We start from the raw sequence: 20,092 nt of genomic DNA on the forward strand, positions 1-20,092 counted from the left end.
TTATATAAAAGCCAATCTTGAACATAAAATTCTGGTTTCAATGAATCTTGGATTATAAATTTATTTTAATTTATTGCACCTACTGTCCTTTGTTTAATGCGATTTGTAACGAACGCAACAATCCTACAGTATATTCTTTTTCTTTGTTTTTCAATAAATTAGTCAAGAAAATATTTATTTGCGGAGGAGTGAAACGAGGGAGAAAATAAATTTATTTCTTTACGTTTTTACTTCGGTATTCTCCGTGAAACTTCGTTTCTTAAGAAACTGGTTTTTCATGCACGAGCGATTTAGCGCTCACTATAAATACTTTAACCAGGGAATGTTCGATTAATGCGACGTTCGTTACAAAGAATCGCAGGTTGTTTTGTGTCTTTGGTTTTCCCTGCCCTCCCAGCCCTTGCATTGTTTATCGTGTAAAATTTATTACATGTAGTTTGATTTGTATGTTTTGAATAAAAATGCGATTTGTAACGAACGCAACAATCCTACAGTATATTCTTTTTCTTTGTTTTTCAATAAATTAGTCAAGAAAATATTTATTTGCGGAGGAGTGAAACGAGGGAGAAAATAAATGATTTGAACAAAATTGAATCTACACTATACCTGAGGATGCTTCCATATAAATATGACCAATCATGGCTTTGTTGTTCAGTTCTCGAGATTTTCCCAATTAAAATATTCCCAAGTAAAATTTTGATCGTCCATTGTGGTCCCACTCTACCCCCGGAGGTCATGATTTGAACAAACATCTACACTGCCCGAAGATGCTTCCATATAAATATGACCTATAATGGCTTTGCTGATCTTGAGAAGATTTTACCCTATTTATTCCTGTTAAACTTTGATTGCCCAATGTGGCCCCAACCTACCCCTGTGAGCCTGAACAAACTTGAACATGTTGAATCTACACTACATGTACCTGATGATGCTTCCCTAAATCTATGATCAATCATGGCTTTAATGCTCTTGAAAAGATTTTAAAAGAATTTCCCTATATACCCCGGGTATTCCTAGATGTATGCAAAACTTTGATCGCCCATTGTCGCCCACCCTAAGATGCCAACTATTTCCCTTTGGAAGATGATATGGCCTTCTACTTGAACAATCTTGAATCCCCTTTACACAAGTTTGGTTGAAATCTACCTAGTGATTCTTGATAAGATGAAAATATGAAAAGTTTACAATGACAACAACAAGAAGCTCACTTGAGCCTTTGGCTCAGGTGAGTTAAAAACTTTAACCTTAGCTACTGATATAACTTTTTCAAGAACCGTCAATACTTGGTGCTTTATTGTTGCAGATTTATTACTTATGACAGGACCTTTTTTTTGATCAACTATTTTGACCTTTAAACCTTGAAATCTGACTTGCATTCGAGAAACTTGGAATCTGACTTGCATTTGAGAAACTTCAACCCTCGCCATAAGCTGCAATATAGGGGCATCAGTATTTCACAAATATATCTCGTCTCTTTTACCAACTGTTTCTTAAATCTTTTATCAAATCAAATGTTTCGCTATACTCTGCAATATCCACATAGCCATGATCTACTGCAACACAACACAACAATGATTACATTCAACATCGTCTTTATTTAGTTAAATCCATAACCTTCAATAACTTTCTGGTATGGAGCAATCTTCTTGGCAGCATTCTGTTTAGCTTTTTCTCTGAGAGCCTGTAAAGACAACAAACAAAAGGCATTAGAACCGAGTCTACATTGATTTGAATGGTACACCTTTACAATATAGAATCTGTCTCAGTTGGTGGTACATGCTTGATATCACAGTGAATCATAAGACAGTGTCAGATTCGGTGATTATAAGTAAATCATCATCGACAGATTCCTTCTAACCATTTAAAGTATAAATGCAATGATTGTTTCTGTGAAGATAGAAAATAAAGGTACTTCTTAAGGTTTCATGAAATATATTGGATCTTGAAATGGACCTAGCAGGACCAATAGACGTTATTAAGACTCCCCCAGTGAAACCAAAGAAGATTTGTCTACCTGTGTGTCTGTCCATCTGTCATTATTTCTGTTTGTCCTGCTTGGTTTCCAAACATTTTCTCTACACACTTGCAAATTAAGCCAACTTTTGGTATTAGAGTAACAGAATACTTTGTCCTCATTTTATCATTTTCGAATGAAGTTACTGCCATTACATGGCTGTTTATTTGGGCACAAGATTACACTTGTCAGCAGGGACAAGTTCTACTTATGGAACACTCAGAATGCTTGCTTTTCAACATAAACATTTCTCTCCCTCCTACATTAGTGATCTTTGTATAGGACAGTGTCACTGACCCTATAGGAAACTTACCAGTAAGAACTTCTTCCTTTCAAAGTGATTCTTGGATTTGACCTTCCTCTTGGTTTCCAGTGTAGAGATGACTTTCTGGTATTTCCAGCCAACCTCATGTGCAAGTCTGTTTAAATCACAGTACTGGAAAAAATAAACAGCAGAAACCTCATCAAGTGAAAAAAATTTTAGATTTTTTTTTACAGCAGAGTTACATTCAAAATTACAAGCAAACACCTATTTCTTAACAAATCTGCCATGTTTTGTTTAGAGTTAAGTACAAATCATCTCGTCTCAAGATTTTTCTTATTTTTTTTCAAAGTTAAAGTGTGATTGTTCTGCTTTGTGTTGTCAGGTGATAAAACAATCGTCACACAACAAGTTATGTTAGATCTTGTTGTCAGGGACTCTAACCTAAAATGTGTCATCATTCAACACAAGCAGACAAAGAAATACAATGTGATTATTTTGCTACCATACTTGGAAATACATGTGTTCATACAGCATTTTAGAAAAGCTAAATCACTGTTGTATTAAGTTGTAAATATGGGATATTCCAGTAAAACAAATCTACCCTGACCTAAAAAAAGCTATTTTTTTTGTCCAAGGCTTATGAATAAATTAGTACTATGATTGAAGGTAGATTGTTTTATCATACTGTAGATCACTTAATTTTCGCGACACCTTATTTTCGCGAGGGAATCAGTAAGACTTTATAAGCGAGACAAAATTTTCATAAATTGTAGCAATTGTCCTAGGTAATCTTAAGGAATACTAAAATACACGAGAATGAAATTTTTGCGAGCACACAGTCTCGCGTAATTACGCGAAAATCAAGTTCTCGTGAATAAAAAGTGATTTACAGTACAATTTACATCTTTCCATGGTACTACCAAAGAATTTCTAAATAACAAAAGGAAAGGAAAGGGGAAGGGAAATAACTCTTACGACAGAAATGATCATATTCTCACATAATAATGCACATGGATAAAAACATATTTGATCAAGGTTAAACTTTCAATGTCTTTGACAATTTTGAAGATAAAACACTGATACATACAATTACAATGCTAGATAAACTTGTACATGCAGTGTGAAAAATTGTTTACTTCTTTACTGACATGGGATGGACTATGAAATTGTTGTTATCATTAAGTCTTGTCTACAATGTTGTGTTGTCAGGTGATAAAACAATCGTCACACAACAAGTTATGTTAGATCTTGTTGTCAGGGACTCTAACCTAAAATGTGTCATCATTCAACACAACAAGGGAAAATACCCAACTTGGAATGAATGGAAATGAGCACTGAATTTCAAGATATTGATCTGTAGGGGAAGAAGAATGAGAGATTGAAGAAAGAAATGACCAACTTAGACTGAAAAAGGGGGGGGGGGGGGGGTTAGGATGAAAAATGGCCTTTCTAATGCTTTAACCTTTAAATGGAGATAACAGCATATTGGTATGTGGATAGGTTAGTGAATATGAAAATAAAATGTTGGGTCTTTTTCCCTTTTAGGAACTAATTTTCCTTATAATATCAAATCTCAAACAAACAAAATATCAGAACTTCTATGCTACAAAAGGCAAACTAAGACGATGCCATTCAACATTATTTCATACATATCAATAATTAACAAAATCAAATTTTGACATCTTATCCCTTCCATAAAAGTCTCATACAACCATATTATGACACTATCATGGTCTGAATATTTAGAGAATTATAAATTGCTGTACAAGACCTGTTTCAGCTGGTGGTACATGTTCTGGTTACATATACTTTACATATCAAATCATTCGGTGATTATGTAAATCATCATCAACAGGTTTTCTTCATAATTTTGGTCACAGATATTGCAACTGCACAATATTCTGTTACTTTTGGTTAAAAAGATAATAAGTTGTTTACATGGTAATTGAATGATCTGCTCATGTGCAATCCATAGACATATCGTAACATAATGCCCTAATTAAAATTTGGTCCTGAAGATGAAAATGGGGGGAGAGAAATAGCCTTTCTTAGATCATGCACCCAGATACTTTTCTCTTTCAAAAGAGATCACAAAACAGTTATTTGTCAATTTGTTGGTGAGTATTATAAGAGACTAACTCTTAATATATAAAATTTTGTACCTCTTACTTTTATGAACTAATTTTCTTCATTATAATACTAGACAAACTCAAACCAAATAAAATATCAGATCTTTAGGTTTCGAGAGCGAAAATGAGAGGTTAACAATAGGAGGGTTGTCCCTAAGACCCAGGAGTCTGGGGATTTTCCTATTACGTTGAAATCCCCCAGTTATTCCGTTATTCCCCCTTAAACCCCTATTACCTGATCCCCTTCTACTTTTTTAATATACCCGACTTTTTTTTCTTTTCTTAGGGACTACCTTGCAATAGGCATACTTATCAACAATTAATATCAAGTCCATTTGCCATTCCTTCACAAAACTGTAAATTACAGTATTTATATTCAAATACCAGAAATGGTCTGATTTCTAGCATATTTTCATTGGCTGTACAAGACCTGTTTCAGCTGGTGGTACATGTTCTGGTTACATATACTTTACATATCAAATCATTCGGTGATTATGTAAATCATCATCAACAGGTCAACAACTAAAGTTAAAATTTCATTCTCAAGTGTAACTGCATATGTTTCTGCAATATTTGGTTTAAAAAGTATTTAGAATTCAAAATGCTACCTAGAATGTGCACTCCTAAAAGGTGAGGTAAAGTTCCTTGAAAATCAAAAGGTTGGAAAAAAACTGTCTCCATGTCGACTGTCTAATCGAGTATTCTTTCCAAGTAGAGGTGTTAACATTTCCTAACACAAATACCCTAACTGAAATTGGGTCTTGCTTTCAATATTTTGTAAACTTCCAGAAAATTTTATCCAAAATTGATTTCAACAGGGGTTTGCAATTAGAAAAATCAATTACTAGCCCACGGGCAGCATAAAGTTACTAGCCCCAAGTGAAAAGTTACTAGCCCAAATATAGGGGCAAAAATTAAAATAAAAACTATATGTTGAAAAGAAATTAATATTTGAAAAAGTCAGGGTACTGAAGTCATTCTTTTTAAAATTAAAGTTTAATTCTCACTCTGAAATTAAATCATGTATAAATTATAATGAAAGAAGATTAAAATGAAATTCAGCGAATTCAAATAAATTATCTTCCCTTTTTTCTGAACATTGCACTTAGCTCATTTAGAATGAAATTTAATTCATTTTGTTTTCATTATAAATCATTAAAGCTATATATGCCGTATTAGTGTTTTATTTTTAAATGAATAAATATATGTGGTGTCTCATCAAGTTACATAAGTTATATACTTTCTGCAAATAAGACAATTCCACTCCATCACTTTTAAAAGTTATGAAATATTATTTGGTAAAAATTATTTTCTCTCCGAATCGGATAATAAACCGCCTCTAATTGAAATATTCATGATCACGTGGTCTCACATGCTCACAGCAAACAATGGTCCAATCTCGTGAATGAACCGAAAAGCATGATGGTCTACTACGTTTTTACTACAAACACGTGAGTTAGGGATCGTCAATACGTGAGCACACCTCAGAGTTGGTTGCTTTTTGTACCAAGGAATAATCATGTGCAAGTGTCTTTTCACTGGACATTTTCGGTTGGGTGAACTTCAACAGCTGTCAGCGACTATGGATAAAGAAGTGTGGAAACCATGTTGTGCCAAAATGAAATAACTAATACAAACAAATGATATACTAGCAATCTGATCAATCAACATGGTGATTAGATACAATCGATTCTGCATTTTTTAATGATTCAAAACAAAAAAAAAGTACGTAAGGGTTGCCCGCAACCCTGTGTCTCGCCTGCTGTCGCTGTGGTTAGTAAGAAATGATTGTCTGATAAACTGAAGCATTTATTGACATTTCAGAAGGAATAACTCAAAAATACAATAATAAAGAAATGGAACAGCTGACTTAATATCTAATCCCTTGGCGATTATATTGGCATTTATATATATATACATATACCCTGTAAATTCACAAATTATTGTGATGTTTTTATTATTGCGAATATTGCAACGTGTTATGAGTCGCAATAATTTGAACTTGCATTTTGAAATCAAATCCACTGTATATGTATCAAGTCATTCATGCAGAAAATGTAGGTGAAGATTACCTAATTATGGTACTGATATTGTTGGTTACCCATGATGTGTAGACTGACAAATTATCATGCCACTATAAGTTATAGTTGCTGAGATATGGACCTCCACCATAAATTTATGCAAAGTCACTCATGCGGAAAAATGTAGGTCAAGATGACCTAATTCTGGTACAGGCGTTTGTGGTTACCCATGATGTATCCACTGACAAATTATCATGCCACTATAAGTTATAGTTGCTGAGATATGGACCTCCACCATAAATTTATGCAAAGTCACTCATGCGGAAAAATGTAGGTCAAGATGACCTAATTCTGGTACAGGCGTTTGTGGTTACCCATGATGTATCCACTGACTAACTATCATGCCACTATAAGTTATAGTTGCTGAAATATGAACCTCCATTATCAATTTAACCAAAGTCATTCATGCAGAAAAATGTAGGTCAAAATGACCTAATTCTGGTACTGATGTTGTTGGTTACTTATAACCTGTACAATGACAAATCATCATGCCATTATAAGTTATAGATGCTGAGATATGGACCTCCACCAAAAATTTAACCAAAGTCACTCATGCAGAAAAATGTAGGTCAAGATGACCTAATTCTGGTACTGACGTTTGTGGTTACCCATGATGTATCCACTGACTAATTATCATATCCCTATAACTTATAGTTGCTGGAATATAGGTCTTCACCATAAATTATCATGAAAAAACTAAGTCCAGCTTAAGGAAAAAATACGGAAAAATTTGAATTTTTTTTTTCAAAATCATACTTGGGATATAAATTTTTATCCATACTGAATATTGTGTCCAAATTTCAAGAAGACTGAATAAAATTTGAGAAAGTTATTGCAGTTTATAAAACTTTGACATTTGGGTTAACCAAAAGTTGGACGCCGACGACGACGACGACGACGACGGAATCTATGGTCGCTATGTCTCGCTTCGCGACATTCGTCGCAGGCGAGACAAAAATGTATTCCACAGTATATCATGTTTACATCTGCACAAAATACCAAATGCCAAAACCAGAATACTACTAATAAATATAAATATATTCTTTACATATGAACCACATTATTTCTGACCCCTTGAAATAATACAAAAAATCTTGCAAGTAGTATATTAGCATTGGCTTGGGCAAATTCGAAAGTGAAATTTGGAGTTTGGCTCTAAATAATCTTTGATTATAAATCCTGGCTTCAAATTCTGAATTATAAGTTTGAAATCAGTACATGATCGATATGTAGGTTTTAAAACTTACGAGTAAATAACACGTGTGATGCTGAAAGCTGGAGTGAGCTTTTCTCTGACAAATGAAATACTGGGAACGCATTCCATAAAACTTTCGAGATTTTAGGAATGAATTGTTAAGAATGACATCTGAAATTCATGGTTTTAAACGAGGGCAGTGGCGCCCCCCTTATATATACTAGTAATCATTCAATATATATTTAACTACAGAAGAAGCTACTTTATGGACCCCCCCCCCATATAAGTACATCTGATGACCTTTTTTAGCCTGTGAAGGAACATACACGTAGCATCAGTGGGCTAAGGGACCTGTTCCCCAAATGTAAAAAAAAATTACTGTTGAAAATGTTCGTTGAACATTTGCCCGGTTGCCCCCCCCCCTTCCCAATTTTTGTTGCAGTATAGTTAAATAGGGTAATGTTGTAGTGGATGAATAAAATTTAGTAGTGAAAGATATTGGAACCTATTTTACTTGTTAGTCGATTTTTATTCTAACTGTTCTCCCCCCCCCCCGCCCACTTGAAAGAAACGATGCTACCTACCTGAATTAATTTTTCTTAATGGTGTTCACCAAAATGCTTGGTTGTGCCCTCAAACTGGAATAGTTTTTAGGAGCCTGGAATTCCTGGCCCAATTTTATTTAATTATAGCCCAACTATATTTTCTAAGAAGGAAAGATTGTATGGTATGTAAGTTTCATCTACATTTATATATGACTTAAAATATATTTGCCCATAATGCGCTCCATACTGAAGATCCGTAGTCGCTATTTTGTAAATGCTCACCTAACCGAAAATGTCCACTAGCAGTACAACACGGGGAAACTCTAAACAAAAGGACCTGTATAATGGAGTGGGGAAAACTTCAATTTTTTCATTGTTAATCATTTGTGTGCAAATATGAACATGGGATTAGTAGATAATAATGTACATAAATGCTTGAGAAAATGCATCAAGTCTTTCCGAGATCATTTTTTAAAAACTAGCCTTTTCGAATAACACAGTATTATTTTACACAGTAGTATTTTATGTAGTAACCCATAAATGCATTAAATGCAACTCATTGAGCTGATTGGTGGATTTGTGTTCCTCACTGAACAGACGTCACAAAAAATATTTTCCTCGACCTGATGGGATTCTCGTGATGCTTTTCCCGCGCACATGCGCAGATCCAGGATAAACGTCAGTCCTTCATAAATATGCATGAAAATATCGTGTTCTTTTCCCGACCAGTACTTTGTTTATACCGAATAATATTTCGTCGAATTAGCAAGAATGCTTCATTTTTGATAGCTTATCATACTTCAGAAATTTTTGTTCGGTTTCAGCTGTGGAAAAATACTGTTTAACACGGCATACATATCTTTAAATACACTAGAAATATATTTTATGTGAAACATAAAACACTTATCTTTTAGTTGATTGAGTGATCGTAAATAATTTAATGAGATATCTGCATGTATTTATAGGGCTGGGCAAAAATATTGATATTTCACTATATTGCAATACAATGACAAAAAATACCGTATTGCAATACAATTTTGTAATATTGATATATTGGCAATATGCTTAGATTAAGGAATTTTGTCATTAAATATAAAAATGGACTTATGAAAGGTTTGTTATTAAGCCAAACAGTAAGACAGAAGCTGTTTTATGGATGTATTTCAGAGCATAACTTAAATGAAATCAACAAGATTTTTTTTCTGTGTTGGTTACTTATCATAGTTATTAGGCCTTTCAACTGCCGCTAGGGGTCGGTGTTAAGAACGATAACTCACTGCTGAAACTTGTTTAGAGCAGGCTCGGGGTATCTAACTGTTTACTCGCAAGACAGTTTTTAGCATTTCCCAAGTGTTTCTTTGCTCTCAGTAGAATCCAGGGGTTTTAAAATTTAGCACCAATGTTACACGTATTTACTGTATAGTTGCGGACACCGGTTTACTGCATGTAATTAAAATTTTTAATTAAAATAAAAAGTGAAATCTACCCGCCTTCTCAGTTCTAACCTATTTAAATTTTTATGCTCGGTCGTTCCCCTTCGTGCTTAGTAACACAAATAAGATGATCAATTGTTGCATTTACTTGTAAAAATAAATATATTTACACAGGAAGCGAAAAAGCGCGAACACAAAAAATATGACATTAAATTTTCTTCTTCATAATAATCATCAAAGAGAGTTAAAACTATTGAATATAGTCTGTTCCCCATTCATTTGACCCTGTTATTTCAGGTAGAGTGAAGGCATTCTCTTTCTCTTGGTCAAAACTTTTTGTGTACAAAACAATGTAAGGAACCCTTTTGTGTATATAACAATACCAATGCTGAAGCAGCCTATATGTCATTCCTATAAACGATAACTCATAAATCGGCACTTAGTTGGTCATTTTTCACACCTGAATTACCTGTCCTTAAACACAACATCGGAAAAGTCAATTATAAATGATTAAACCTTTTAATAATGTAATGAAAAGTATGCATAAGTTATCATCTTTTTTGATAATTTTATGTACCTATAAATCTATCTATGTAATGTTTTTTACCATATGTGCAACTTGAAAAATTAGTTGAAAGGCCTATAGTTATGTACATTCTGCAAGTAAATTAAAGTAAATATAGTAAGAAAATGCCACTTTAATTACAATGAAAATATTGCAATACATATCGCAATACAGTTAAAAATATCGCAATATATTGCAATACAAAATCTTGGGCCAATACCCAGCCCTATGTATTTACCATAATGAAAGAATAGAGGAAATTTGGATTAAGAAAAAAGCGATCGTTTTTGGAAGTAAATAAGTCAAGTAGTGCTGCAAAATAGATAAGATTATGGAGATTTATTGAGAGTAGGAGCATGTTGTCAGAAAAATTTTCACTGGTTGGGAATTAGATAGCAAAAACGAGTGAAAATTCAGGTTGTGCTTTTCATGTATTGCGTGTGTGGTTATGATTTTTACTAGCCCAACGGGCTACCTCCATGCAGAAAATCACTAGCCCGACCCCAAAAAGTGGTAGCCCCGGGCGTCGGGCGATGTTAATTGCACATCCCTGTTCAAATATAATCTAAGCTGTGCACTTTGTGCAAAGGCCTTCAACACAAGGGCCTTTTGATCATGTGACCCCTATAGTAAACCCTCAGCGTTTTTCATGTGTTCAAACCACAGAGTAAACCCAAACCATTTTCTTACTTTTCACAAGGGTATGGGAAAGGTTCTAACTGCCCCAGTATGACATACCTTTCTTGACTGATTGAGCCTGTTTGCTCTGAGAGCTGAGGGAACCACCATCCTCTTCTGTTTATCGTACGGGGGTGGGATTCCTTCAAACACCTTCAGGCGCTCCAAAGCTTCAGCCCCACGGCTTGTCTTGTGAGGGACCATACCTACAATATAGCTGCATTAGGTAAAAATCATCCAATACTATATAGTGTGCTTTAAATGGTTTTCTTTTTTGTTGGATTCTTCAAAATGTAATTTTTTGCTTCATTGAACTGATCAGAATCTATTTTACTTCAGTGAATTACATCAGTGTAGGTAAGGTTTTCTCATCATTTCAGTCCAAATAAAAACCAGAGTTATATTTTCATACTGTAAGGGATTGTTTCAAATATCTTCTAATCTATCATTTTTATTGTTACTTTGGACATACCTCTAACAGCCTTGTAGAACATTTTGCTCGGAGCCCTGAAGTGGAATGGTCCTCTTGTTGGCTTTACATTGCAGCGTAATCTCAGGTATTTCAATACCTTCACTGTGATATATATTAAGACACATTAAACCGTTGAAAACTGTACAAAGCAAGTTTTAACAAATAAATGTATATCATGTGATTTTTTTTTTTTATTTTGTTTTAATGAATTGTTTTTAAATTTAGATGACCTAAGAAGAGATTTCAAAGTACCAAATGAAAAATATCTTCCAAAAACATAAAATATTGCATAAAATTTCCAAATAAATGGAAATGGGACCCTATCCCAGAAAAGCCTTATATAACTCTTCTTAACTCCATGCACTTACACTTGTTCCTGTAGAAGTTTCCAGAGATGTTGATTCCTTCACATCTTACAACCACAACTCTTTGACCTGCAAACCATCACTATCATATTAAAACAACATAACAGCATATTGAAAACTTAACCTTTCTTCATTTTAGCAGATTTTTCAGACAGGAAATTCTAATCACATCTGTCAGACAATGTAGGTAAGAAATAAATCATCATAGAAATCTGCATTCTTATTTTTACTTATTTGTATAACATGAGCAGGTGCACTTGCAGAATGAGAAATCCCTCAAATATTTTAAGGTTAATGGCAATCCAGACTTTGAATAACCTATTAATTAACAGCGTTATTTAAATATAACCAAATCCTATTGTCTCAACTTGATGGGACTAAGAAAAATAATCTATTCAAGATATCCAAAATACTGAAAGAATAAGTCTATAGGACTGACATTTCCATAATACAATGTATTCAAGATACAGAAAACCTTGGTTATGGCGAAGTTACCGGGACCTACAAAATTATTTCGCTATATCCATATAGGAATTTGTTAAATTTATATAACTGGGGATCCAAGATAACTTCACTTCATCTGTAAATTCGCAATATCCGTGTTCGTATTAAATGTGTTTTACTGTATTAGTGTTCAACATACTTAAGTTCAAACTGTAACAAGGTGTGAAGAATATTTTATGAAAGAAGATGATACCTTGTTAAATACACGAAAGGTTATTTTTAACACTACTCAATCACTGAAATATAAAGACGTGAAAAAAAATGGACTGTCGACAGGATTACTTTCCCTGACATAGACATTCTTCAAATTAAAATGATTTGGTATATTGATGATAGAAAACTAAAAGTGTCCGGTTAGTGAAATGGTAGAGCCACTTTTTTTACCTTTTCCAAGACATTGGTCATTTCTCTGTTTCAGAATTCTAAAAGAACCTTTTAAATATCTTTTTTTCCTAATCATTTTTCAAACAGACATCATTCAAAGAAATGTTTCCATTAAAACATAAAACTTGGGAAGATAACTAGAAAACTATATTTACAGCAGATTTTTCAGCCAATCAAATTCAATCATCTTTCTTTCATACAATGTAGGTAAGAAAGTGGATCATCATCAAAATCTGCATGGATAATCCCCCCTCTCCTATTTCTTTGAAATATTTGTTGTTGCATAGAATATAGTGGATGTTTGTGTACAAAATATACTGTGAATGATTTAAGGAATCACTGCCTAGTTAGTATAGTATGCCAGGACATCAACAATAGTGGGAAACATGGGATAATTTATGCATAACGGGCGAAGCCGGTTATGCATAAATTATCCCATGTTTCCCACTATTGTTGATGTCCCTGGCATACTATACTAACTAGACATTGATTCCTTATATTTCCATTTCATTGTGAAATAAAATTGTAGATTTAGACTTTAAAAATGCAGACATAGATTTAAATTACACGAGGATTCCCATCCCAATTTCAATAGGCCTCGCCGACTGACATCAAACACGACAGCAGCCGCACGAAATTTTCATGCATATTTGGCCTCCTTAGCGTCAGACTCATGACAGATGCACATGAGATTTGCATGCGTACTAGGCCTCCTTAGCTCCTGATCTATCGACCTGCCTAATTTACATTCCAGCAGAATTATCAGGAAATCAACTCCGCTTACTTTCAAAGGTTTATCATAGAGAAAAAATTTAGAAATGGAAATATTTGAGAATATTTTGTTACCTACTTGACTGTGAATAAAGCAGCAAGAAAATGAACTTTCATTCGCATTTTATGGAACAGTAATTGTTTACTTTTGATGATTTTGTCATCTTTTAATTCAAGTTGTGTTGAAAATGATCATTGTTTGTTTGTTTGCTTGCTTAATGTCCCTCTCAAGAATTTTTCACTCATATGGAGATGCCAGCACTTGCCACTGGAGAGTTGCAAATTTTCCCCAATATTTGGCACTTACGGTTATTGAGCAGGGAGGGATCTTTTTCGTACCAACACCTACTGCGATACAGCACCTTGGTTTATATGGTCTCATCCAGAGGACCTGTCTCTGTGTCTCAACAATCCAAAGTAGGATTCGAACCTGGGACGTAAGGATCAACTCCTAACATCGCAATTCTAGAGCAGACGCTCTAATCACTGCACATGCAGGCAGATTAGAGGTGTTATACTTCAAGAGTAAGACTTTTTCTGATCAAGCAGCCAAGGGTAGGAGAGAACTATTTGAGGACTCCAGATTGTGGCTTGAAACAATATGCCAAAACTCTGCTGAAATTATTTTCTCAAGTTTCTCTTTTATTTCTTCAATAATTTGCTTAATCACGCACTCAAAAATTTATTCACATTACAGTAAGCTGGTTTAAATAAGAGGTATACAACAAATTACCTTGTAAAATGGTCTTGGCCACAATGGCTGCGAGTCTTCCTAATAAATGCCCTCGGGCATCAATTAACAAGGGCTGAAATAAAACATACGTTAGGATCAATTTTCATTTATGGACTCAACAACACCTGTGTTCTGTATGTGATCAATATGTCAGAACTAATAATTCCAAATTATTTAAACAAATTAGTTAACCCCATAAATATAAATATAAATGAAGTTGCCATCAACTTGTCCAGAATTCATTGCTATAGATGTACTTTGATAAGCACAATATGAATAGTTGATTACTTCATATTGTTTTCAGTCAAAGAATGTTAATTTTCCTGGTTCTGGAAGGACACAGGTTCATGAAAAGAAATGTGTCTATGGAAACCAGGACTAATTAATTAGTCTAAAGGGTTAAATTCTTTTGGTTTAGTTTACGTGTGCTATATAAAGTATAAACATTACAACCACGTTTTTTGCAGTAGGCTGCCATGTTGAAAAGACGGTAAAGAAAGCTCATTTCTCTTTTATTTAACTTCTTTGACTTTTGCTCTCACTAAAGGAAAACTATTTCGTTCATTGCTTCATGTTTTAGTTCAAAATATTCTAATTTGGAGGTACATTTTATTCAGAATTAACATAAATTCATAACCCCCCTTCTTTCACTACCTTCGCTAGAAGACCCATGGTTGAAAAAGGAAGTGCAATGGGGTTCCACGTGTTCCGTTACAGAGGGAAACCGGAAGAGATTAAATACAAAAACCTGGGCAACAAGATTCCGGATATATATTTACTATACTAAAGGTAAAAAAAAAGCCTAATTAGAATATTTAGGAGCAGTAGTACGTTTAAAAATATATCTCTTCCAATCAGGTACAAAATACTAGCCTAATTTTAAAAAGTGGATTTTCACAGTTGACAATTTCTATTTAGGAAGTGCCTGGAACTCCAGATCCTAATCACAGAAAACCCAATCGCAAAGAAATTTATTCCCTTTTAATTAAATAGAAAAACACCCTACAAATCCCAAATAGAACTGAAATGTATATATGCGTTAAATGTGTCAATGGTACATTTACATCAAAGGCACCTGACGTTACTTATTTTTCTTTTAATAAAAAAAAATATACCCATACCTAATATTTATTATAAGGTACGGGTATATTTTTTTTTTATTAAAAGAAAAATAAGTAACGTTAGGTGCCTGTGATTTACATTTAAAAATAAATACTTCATAAAGTTTTCTAAAAGGATATTAATTGATCAATTTTATTATGAAATAGGAAATCAGAGATAATAAAACTAATGTTGTACTATTTATTAAAGAGAGAAAAGGGCTCCAAACATGTTTTAATCTTTTTCTTGTCTTTTAAAGATGTCCAATAAAATTATACGTGCGCATACACCCACAGGAAACACTATCAACGGTGACTAAATATGTTAAATTGTACTAAGGAACATGCCAAGAAGCCAAATACGGTAACTGTTCCCAGATTTAATTATTTTCCTGTTAAAATCAGCTCTCCTGCAAGTACATGTAAGCCGGTGCGTATATAGCTAAAGAAATAATTTGTTTGAGAAAGAACATTTTGCAGATCTTTCCATCTCACGTATTCGCTAGATTTCAGCCATTATGAGACCCCCCACCCAATAATAAACAATCGCATGAAAACAATAAAAGGAAGACGTTACATGTACAGTTTCAGAAGTTCCATTACTATCAGTGTCTTTGGGATATCCCTAAAGATGAGAAATTGCTGGGGTTTTCTGGTAGTATATCATTAAGATTTGAAAGAAAAGTGGAAAATAAACTGTAACAGGATCAAATACTTTGAAGGTTTGACACTTTGAAAAAGTATATTTCGAATCTGTTTTATGCAATTTCTTTTCTTTAGGTTACCTTTTGTATTCATTATTGAGCGACCCTGGTATACATATATGTATCAATGATGTCGATTTTGAACTATTAAAGCTGGGGGTAAATACATATGATATATACTAGTATTTAAAACACACTATAGTATCAATTCTCTGCATTCTTTCAATGTATTTCATTTTATTTATTACTTTCAGTGTCCAGAACAGCTCCTGCATTTCAAAAGAACAAATTAACCTTGACTGTATATATGCTACAACTTTAACTATCCAATCTCGGTAATTTTAATCACAGGTATGATACAAGATGCTTTAATACTGTTCGTTAACGAATTAGTTTGTAAACCCTTTTAGCAAGCTTCATTTAAGATTTTCTTGAGCAGAGGATTAATTGTAAATACTTACCCAACCGTATATCATTACAAATTCGATTTTATTTCCTGTAATATATAATACCGGTAACTCATACAATGTGTTCAAAATATAGTCGTTTATAGGATATACTATTTGTACTTTGATAAGTCTTACTTTATTCTCCATTTAGTTCTCTCAAAATAGTAGAACAAGCTTAAGTATGTTCAGACTAAATATTTTGATACTAAGAGCTCTAGCTCTGTATAACTCCTTGGTGTTTATTACCTACCAACTGTAATACTTTTGTGCTACGATAAAATAGACAAACAAATATATTAAATAAATAAATATTAAATCAATTTAATTCCATATTTTTAAATCTACATGTATCTAAATAAAGTACTCGAATAAACAATATTCTTACACTGGGTAAGTATCAATACTTTGCCGACAGCCTTTTAATTTCATAGAGCAAAAATAAACACAATATCATACGATGGAAAAATGGAAAGGGGGGTTGTCATGATCTTTCCTTGTCAAAAGTTTCTGGTCTGATCTGCTTCAGAAACCAATGTCCTGGGAAGATGGGATTTCAGTTGAATATTATTCATAAAATGAAATGCCAGCAGAAAAGGTTACATTTATTTTAAAAGGTTCTAGGTAAATAGTAGCGATGTGGAAGTTCAGGCTAGAGAGATGGTTATTTATTCAATTATTTTGCCACACCCTTCAGAGAGAGAGAGAGAGAGAGAGAGAGAGAGAGAGAGAGAGAGGGCGTTATTTACAAATATGGTCAGACATTCATTGTACAATGTATACATCGTTGAAGTCTGGTTAAATAGCTCTAATCCATTGAATAAGTCGAATAAAGAACAACATGGCTACGCAACATTACATGTTTAATGGGTCTGATATATATATGACGAGCCTTAGTCTTAATTTCACTGGACACTGTTCCACACAAGGCTGCAGTACATATAAATTGTAGAAGATACAAACTATCTACAACCATGTCAGTTTCTGTAAGTAAATTCTTTTTGATGTCATTCTTTCTTTTTGGTTATTTATCTAGAACTCTACATGTAGATGCAACTTAAATTAGGTAAATAATAATAATAAAAAAAAATGGGGCACATAATATTTTAAGGTTTTCTAGTAATATTGTTTTTTAAATGGATCCACATTGCTTCCACATATACATGAACTTCATTTTACTAAATGAAAATGTTTCTATATTGAGACTTTTAAAAATTATTTGCAACTGTGAAAACATAAACACGAATTTCAATATACCATAAAATATAGAGAGCAGAAATTGATATTAAAGCTTTTGGCAAATTTCTTGGACTACTTAAAATGGATTTTATGAATATAGCAATATAATTTAGAAATTAAAAAAAAATCATTTTTCTTAATAATTGACAATTGACATTCGTATGATTTAGCAATCTAGGCAATGTAAATAAACATAAAACGACGCGGCTTAGTCTTAAGATTAGGGCTCTATCGAAGTATAAATCTCCTTTGAATGTAGTCCCTATTATTACTTGCCATTGTTGGTAACACAGCAAGTGTAAATACGTTGAATAATATACGAGGTGCTCTATAAAGATATATATTTAATATAGTCCTTGAGAATAATTAATTGCCAGCAACACAGTAATGAATTGACAACACGAACCGAATGGACAAACAAACATGTGTGCTGTTTTGAGGCAGATTCTCTTCTGATTTACAAATGTGAATAATTAATTTCCGATATTCCCAAATTAAAAAAAAAAACTCTTTGGGATAGAGCACCTGCGGAAATATAAAGAGCCATGGTAAGTTGATGGATTAAAGTTTTTCTATTTTTTTGTTAACTTTAATCTGTCCAAATCCCTTTCGAAAAGATAAAAAAAGGGACTTTACCCGAAAACTAAAAGACACTATAATATCTATCTACCGGGTTTGGAAGGGGGAGGGGGGTATTAAAATGTCGAAATGCAGAGACACTGTTACAGTACCTAAACGAATCAATTGCAATTACATGTGCATGTAAAAATATAAGAATGATCTATTTATACTATCATAAGTTACACTTATAAATGTTACACCAGAATTCGAAATTATTTATTCGATGCCTCATTTAATTAAGAGACAAACTAACTGTTTATAACAAATATTTTTTCTGTTCAGCCCATCTGTGTTAAAGATGATTTTACCAATACTATTGTATGTAAAATGACGAGATAATAAGAGATGAAAGTCTTAAAGATTAAATTAATCCACCAAGCAATGAAAAACAACACTTCATATACATTGCAGTACATGTATATCATGTATATGTTCCATCTGATAATTATCACCTAGAGAACTTCTCAAAATCAATAATCGCACTGTAGAAAATGCACAAAAAGATCAAACTTTGGTCAGATAAACCTGTTGAAGGCTAAGAGTAAGACCAAGCGACTATTCTATATCGAAAAGTTGACAGCTCGTTATATACGAGGGTTGATCCAAAAGTTCGTGGAATTTCTTCATATTCTATTTTTTAAAAAGTAGAATCGGTTGAAAATCACAAATAAAAATATAGAAACTTGATGAATATTTGAATTAAAATTTTTTTAAAATATCTTTAAAAGTAACTCTATGGCAGTTGCCATAGAAACGGTTGTTTGGAAATGCGGGGGAGACATTAACGCGTTCGTTATCATTTAAATTCTAAATACGTGAAATGAGAATTAAACCGCCCCATGTGGTATATAAAACAAAAATTATGTCATTATTACAATTTCTTGATCTTTTATAAACCTTTGTGTGAGAGTTTTACTGATTTTACTGGATATTTAGTCTATGAGTTTATGATTTATTGTTCATCTTTAAGTTGTTAGACAACGTAAAATTTCGGCCAAGTCATACGTTTTGTGAAAATCCCGGGATCACTCTATCTTAAATGCGTATATTATTGACAAATTCATTTAGTTACTGGTTAGAAAATATAAGAAAAATAGAACTTCCATGGACGTTGATTAAAGGTGTGGTTGCTTTTCTGAGGCTCTGTTTTAAGTGTGTATCCCCCTAGAAAATTAAAAGCGTTAATGGGCGTTGTCGGCTGCCGTACTGTCCTTGATACTGCTACTGAAATTGGAATATCATATGAAAAGATGGGTAGTATTTTGAAATATGAGTAAAAATTGAAGATAAGTTGATGCGAGAGGATACGCAGGTTTTTCTTGAGAAAAGAAATGGAGAAAAAGGCAGCATTTTGTAGAATTACTTGCTAGAATTGGACATTAGCCTTATTAGGGCGAGATGCTTCTATAACGTGACGTTACATATCTAATTTGACGTAACGTCGAAGTCTCCCAGGGTCCTTCGGATGAGACCTTAAAAACCGAGGCCCCGTGTCAGCGGTAGGCGTTGGCACGATAAAGATCCCTCACTGCTCAATGGCCCTAAGTGCCGAGTAAAGGTCAAAATTTGAAGCCCTTCACCGGCATACGGTGACGTCTCCATATGAGTGAAAAATTCTCGAGAGGGACGTTAAACAATATACAATCAATCAATCGAAGTCTCCCCCGGGTTTCACAACTATCCATTTTCAGAAAGCTAGTGTAATCTTACAGGCAATTGGAAACTGGTGAAAATTTTCATTATTGTTGCATTATGACTCTATATTAGGAATATGCCTGTTGTTTGCTTTCATCAAATCACGATAAAAATTTAGAAAGAAATTCCACGAACTTTTGGATCAACCCTCGT

The 20,092-nt window shown here is 33.4% G+C and overlaps 1 protein-coding gene and 2 non-coding genes across 3 annotated transcripts; all 3 read right to left on the minus strand.

The window, feature by feature from the left end:
- Positions 1-1,575: 1,575 nt before the first annotated feature.
- LOC134256746 (large ribosomal subunit protein uL13-like) lies at positions 1,576-14,865 on the minus strand. Its single transcript, XM_062739422.1, has 7 exons — positions 14,789-14,865; positions 14,135-14,207; positions 11,746-11,811; positions 11,378-11,479; positions 10,966-11,111; positions 2,328-2,450; positions 1,576-1,681 (listed from the first exon to the last, which is right to left on the minus strand). The coding sequence occupies exons 1-7, from the start codon at positions 14,804-14,806 to the stop codon at positions 1,598-1,600; spliced, it is 612 nt and encodes a 203-aa protein (XP_062595406.1). The 5' UTR covers positions 14,807-14,865; the 3' UTR covers positions 1,576-1,597.
- LOC134256749 (small nucleolar RNA SNORD34) lies at positions 11,883-11,956 on the minus strand. The gene has a single exon (XR_009989779.1). It is a non-coding gene; the product is annotated as a small nucleolar RNA SNORD34 (small nucleolar RNA).
- LOC134256748 (small nucleolar RNA SNORD34) lies at positions 12,789-12,865 on the minus strand. The gene has a single exon (XR_009989778.1). It is a non-coding gene; the product is annotated as a small nucleolar RNA SNORD34 (small nucleolar RNA).
- Positions 14,866-20,092: the final 5,227 nt, after the last annotated feature.

Source organism: Saccostrea cucullata, unplaced genomic scaffold, assembly GCF_032062105.1.
Source record: "Saccostrea cucullata isolate Sc308-1 unplaced genomic scaffold, CSIRO_AGI_Scuc_v1 ctg908, whole genome shotgun sequence".
Classification (NCBI taxonomy): domain Eukaryota; kingdom Metazoa; phylum Mollusca; class Bivalvia; order Ostreida; family Ostreidae; genus Saccostrea; species Saccostrea cuccullata.

Excerpts from the sequence above, each read along its gene's own strand:
- LOC134256746 (XM_062739422.1), bottom strand. Across the intron at positions 11,480-11,745 it reads AAACTTCTACAGGAACAAGT|TGAAGGTATTGAAATACCTG; the intron begins GTAAGTGCATGG and ends TATATATCACAG. Across the intron at positions 1,682-2,327 it reads AAAGGAAGAAGTTCTTACTG|GCTCTCAGAGAAAAAGCTAA; the intron begins GTAAGTTTCCTA and ends TTGTCTTTACAG.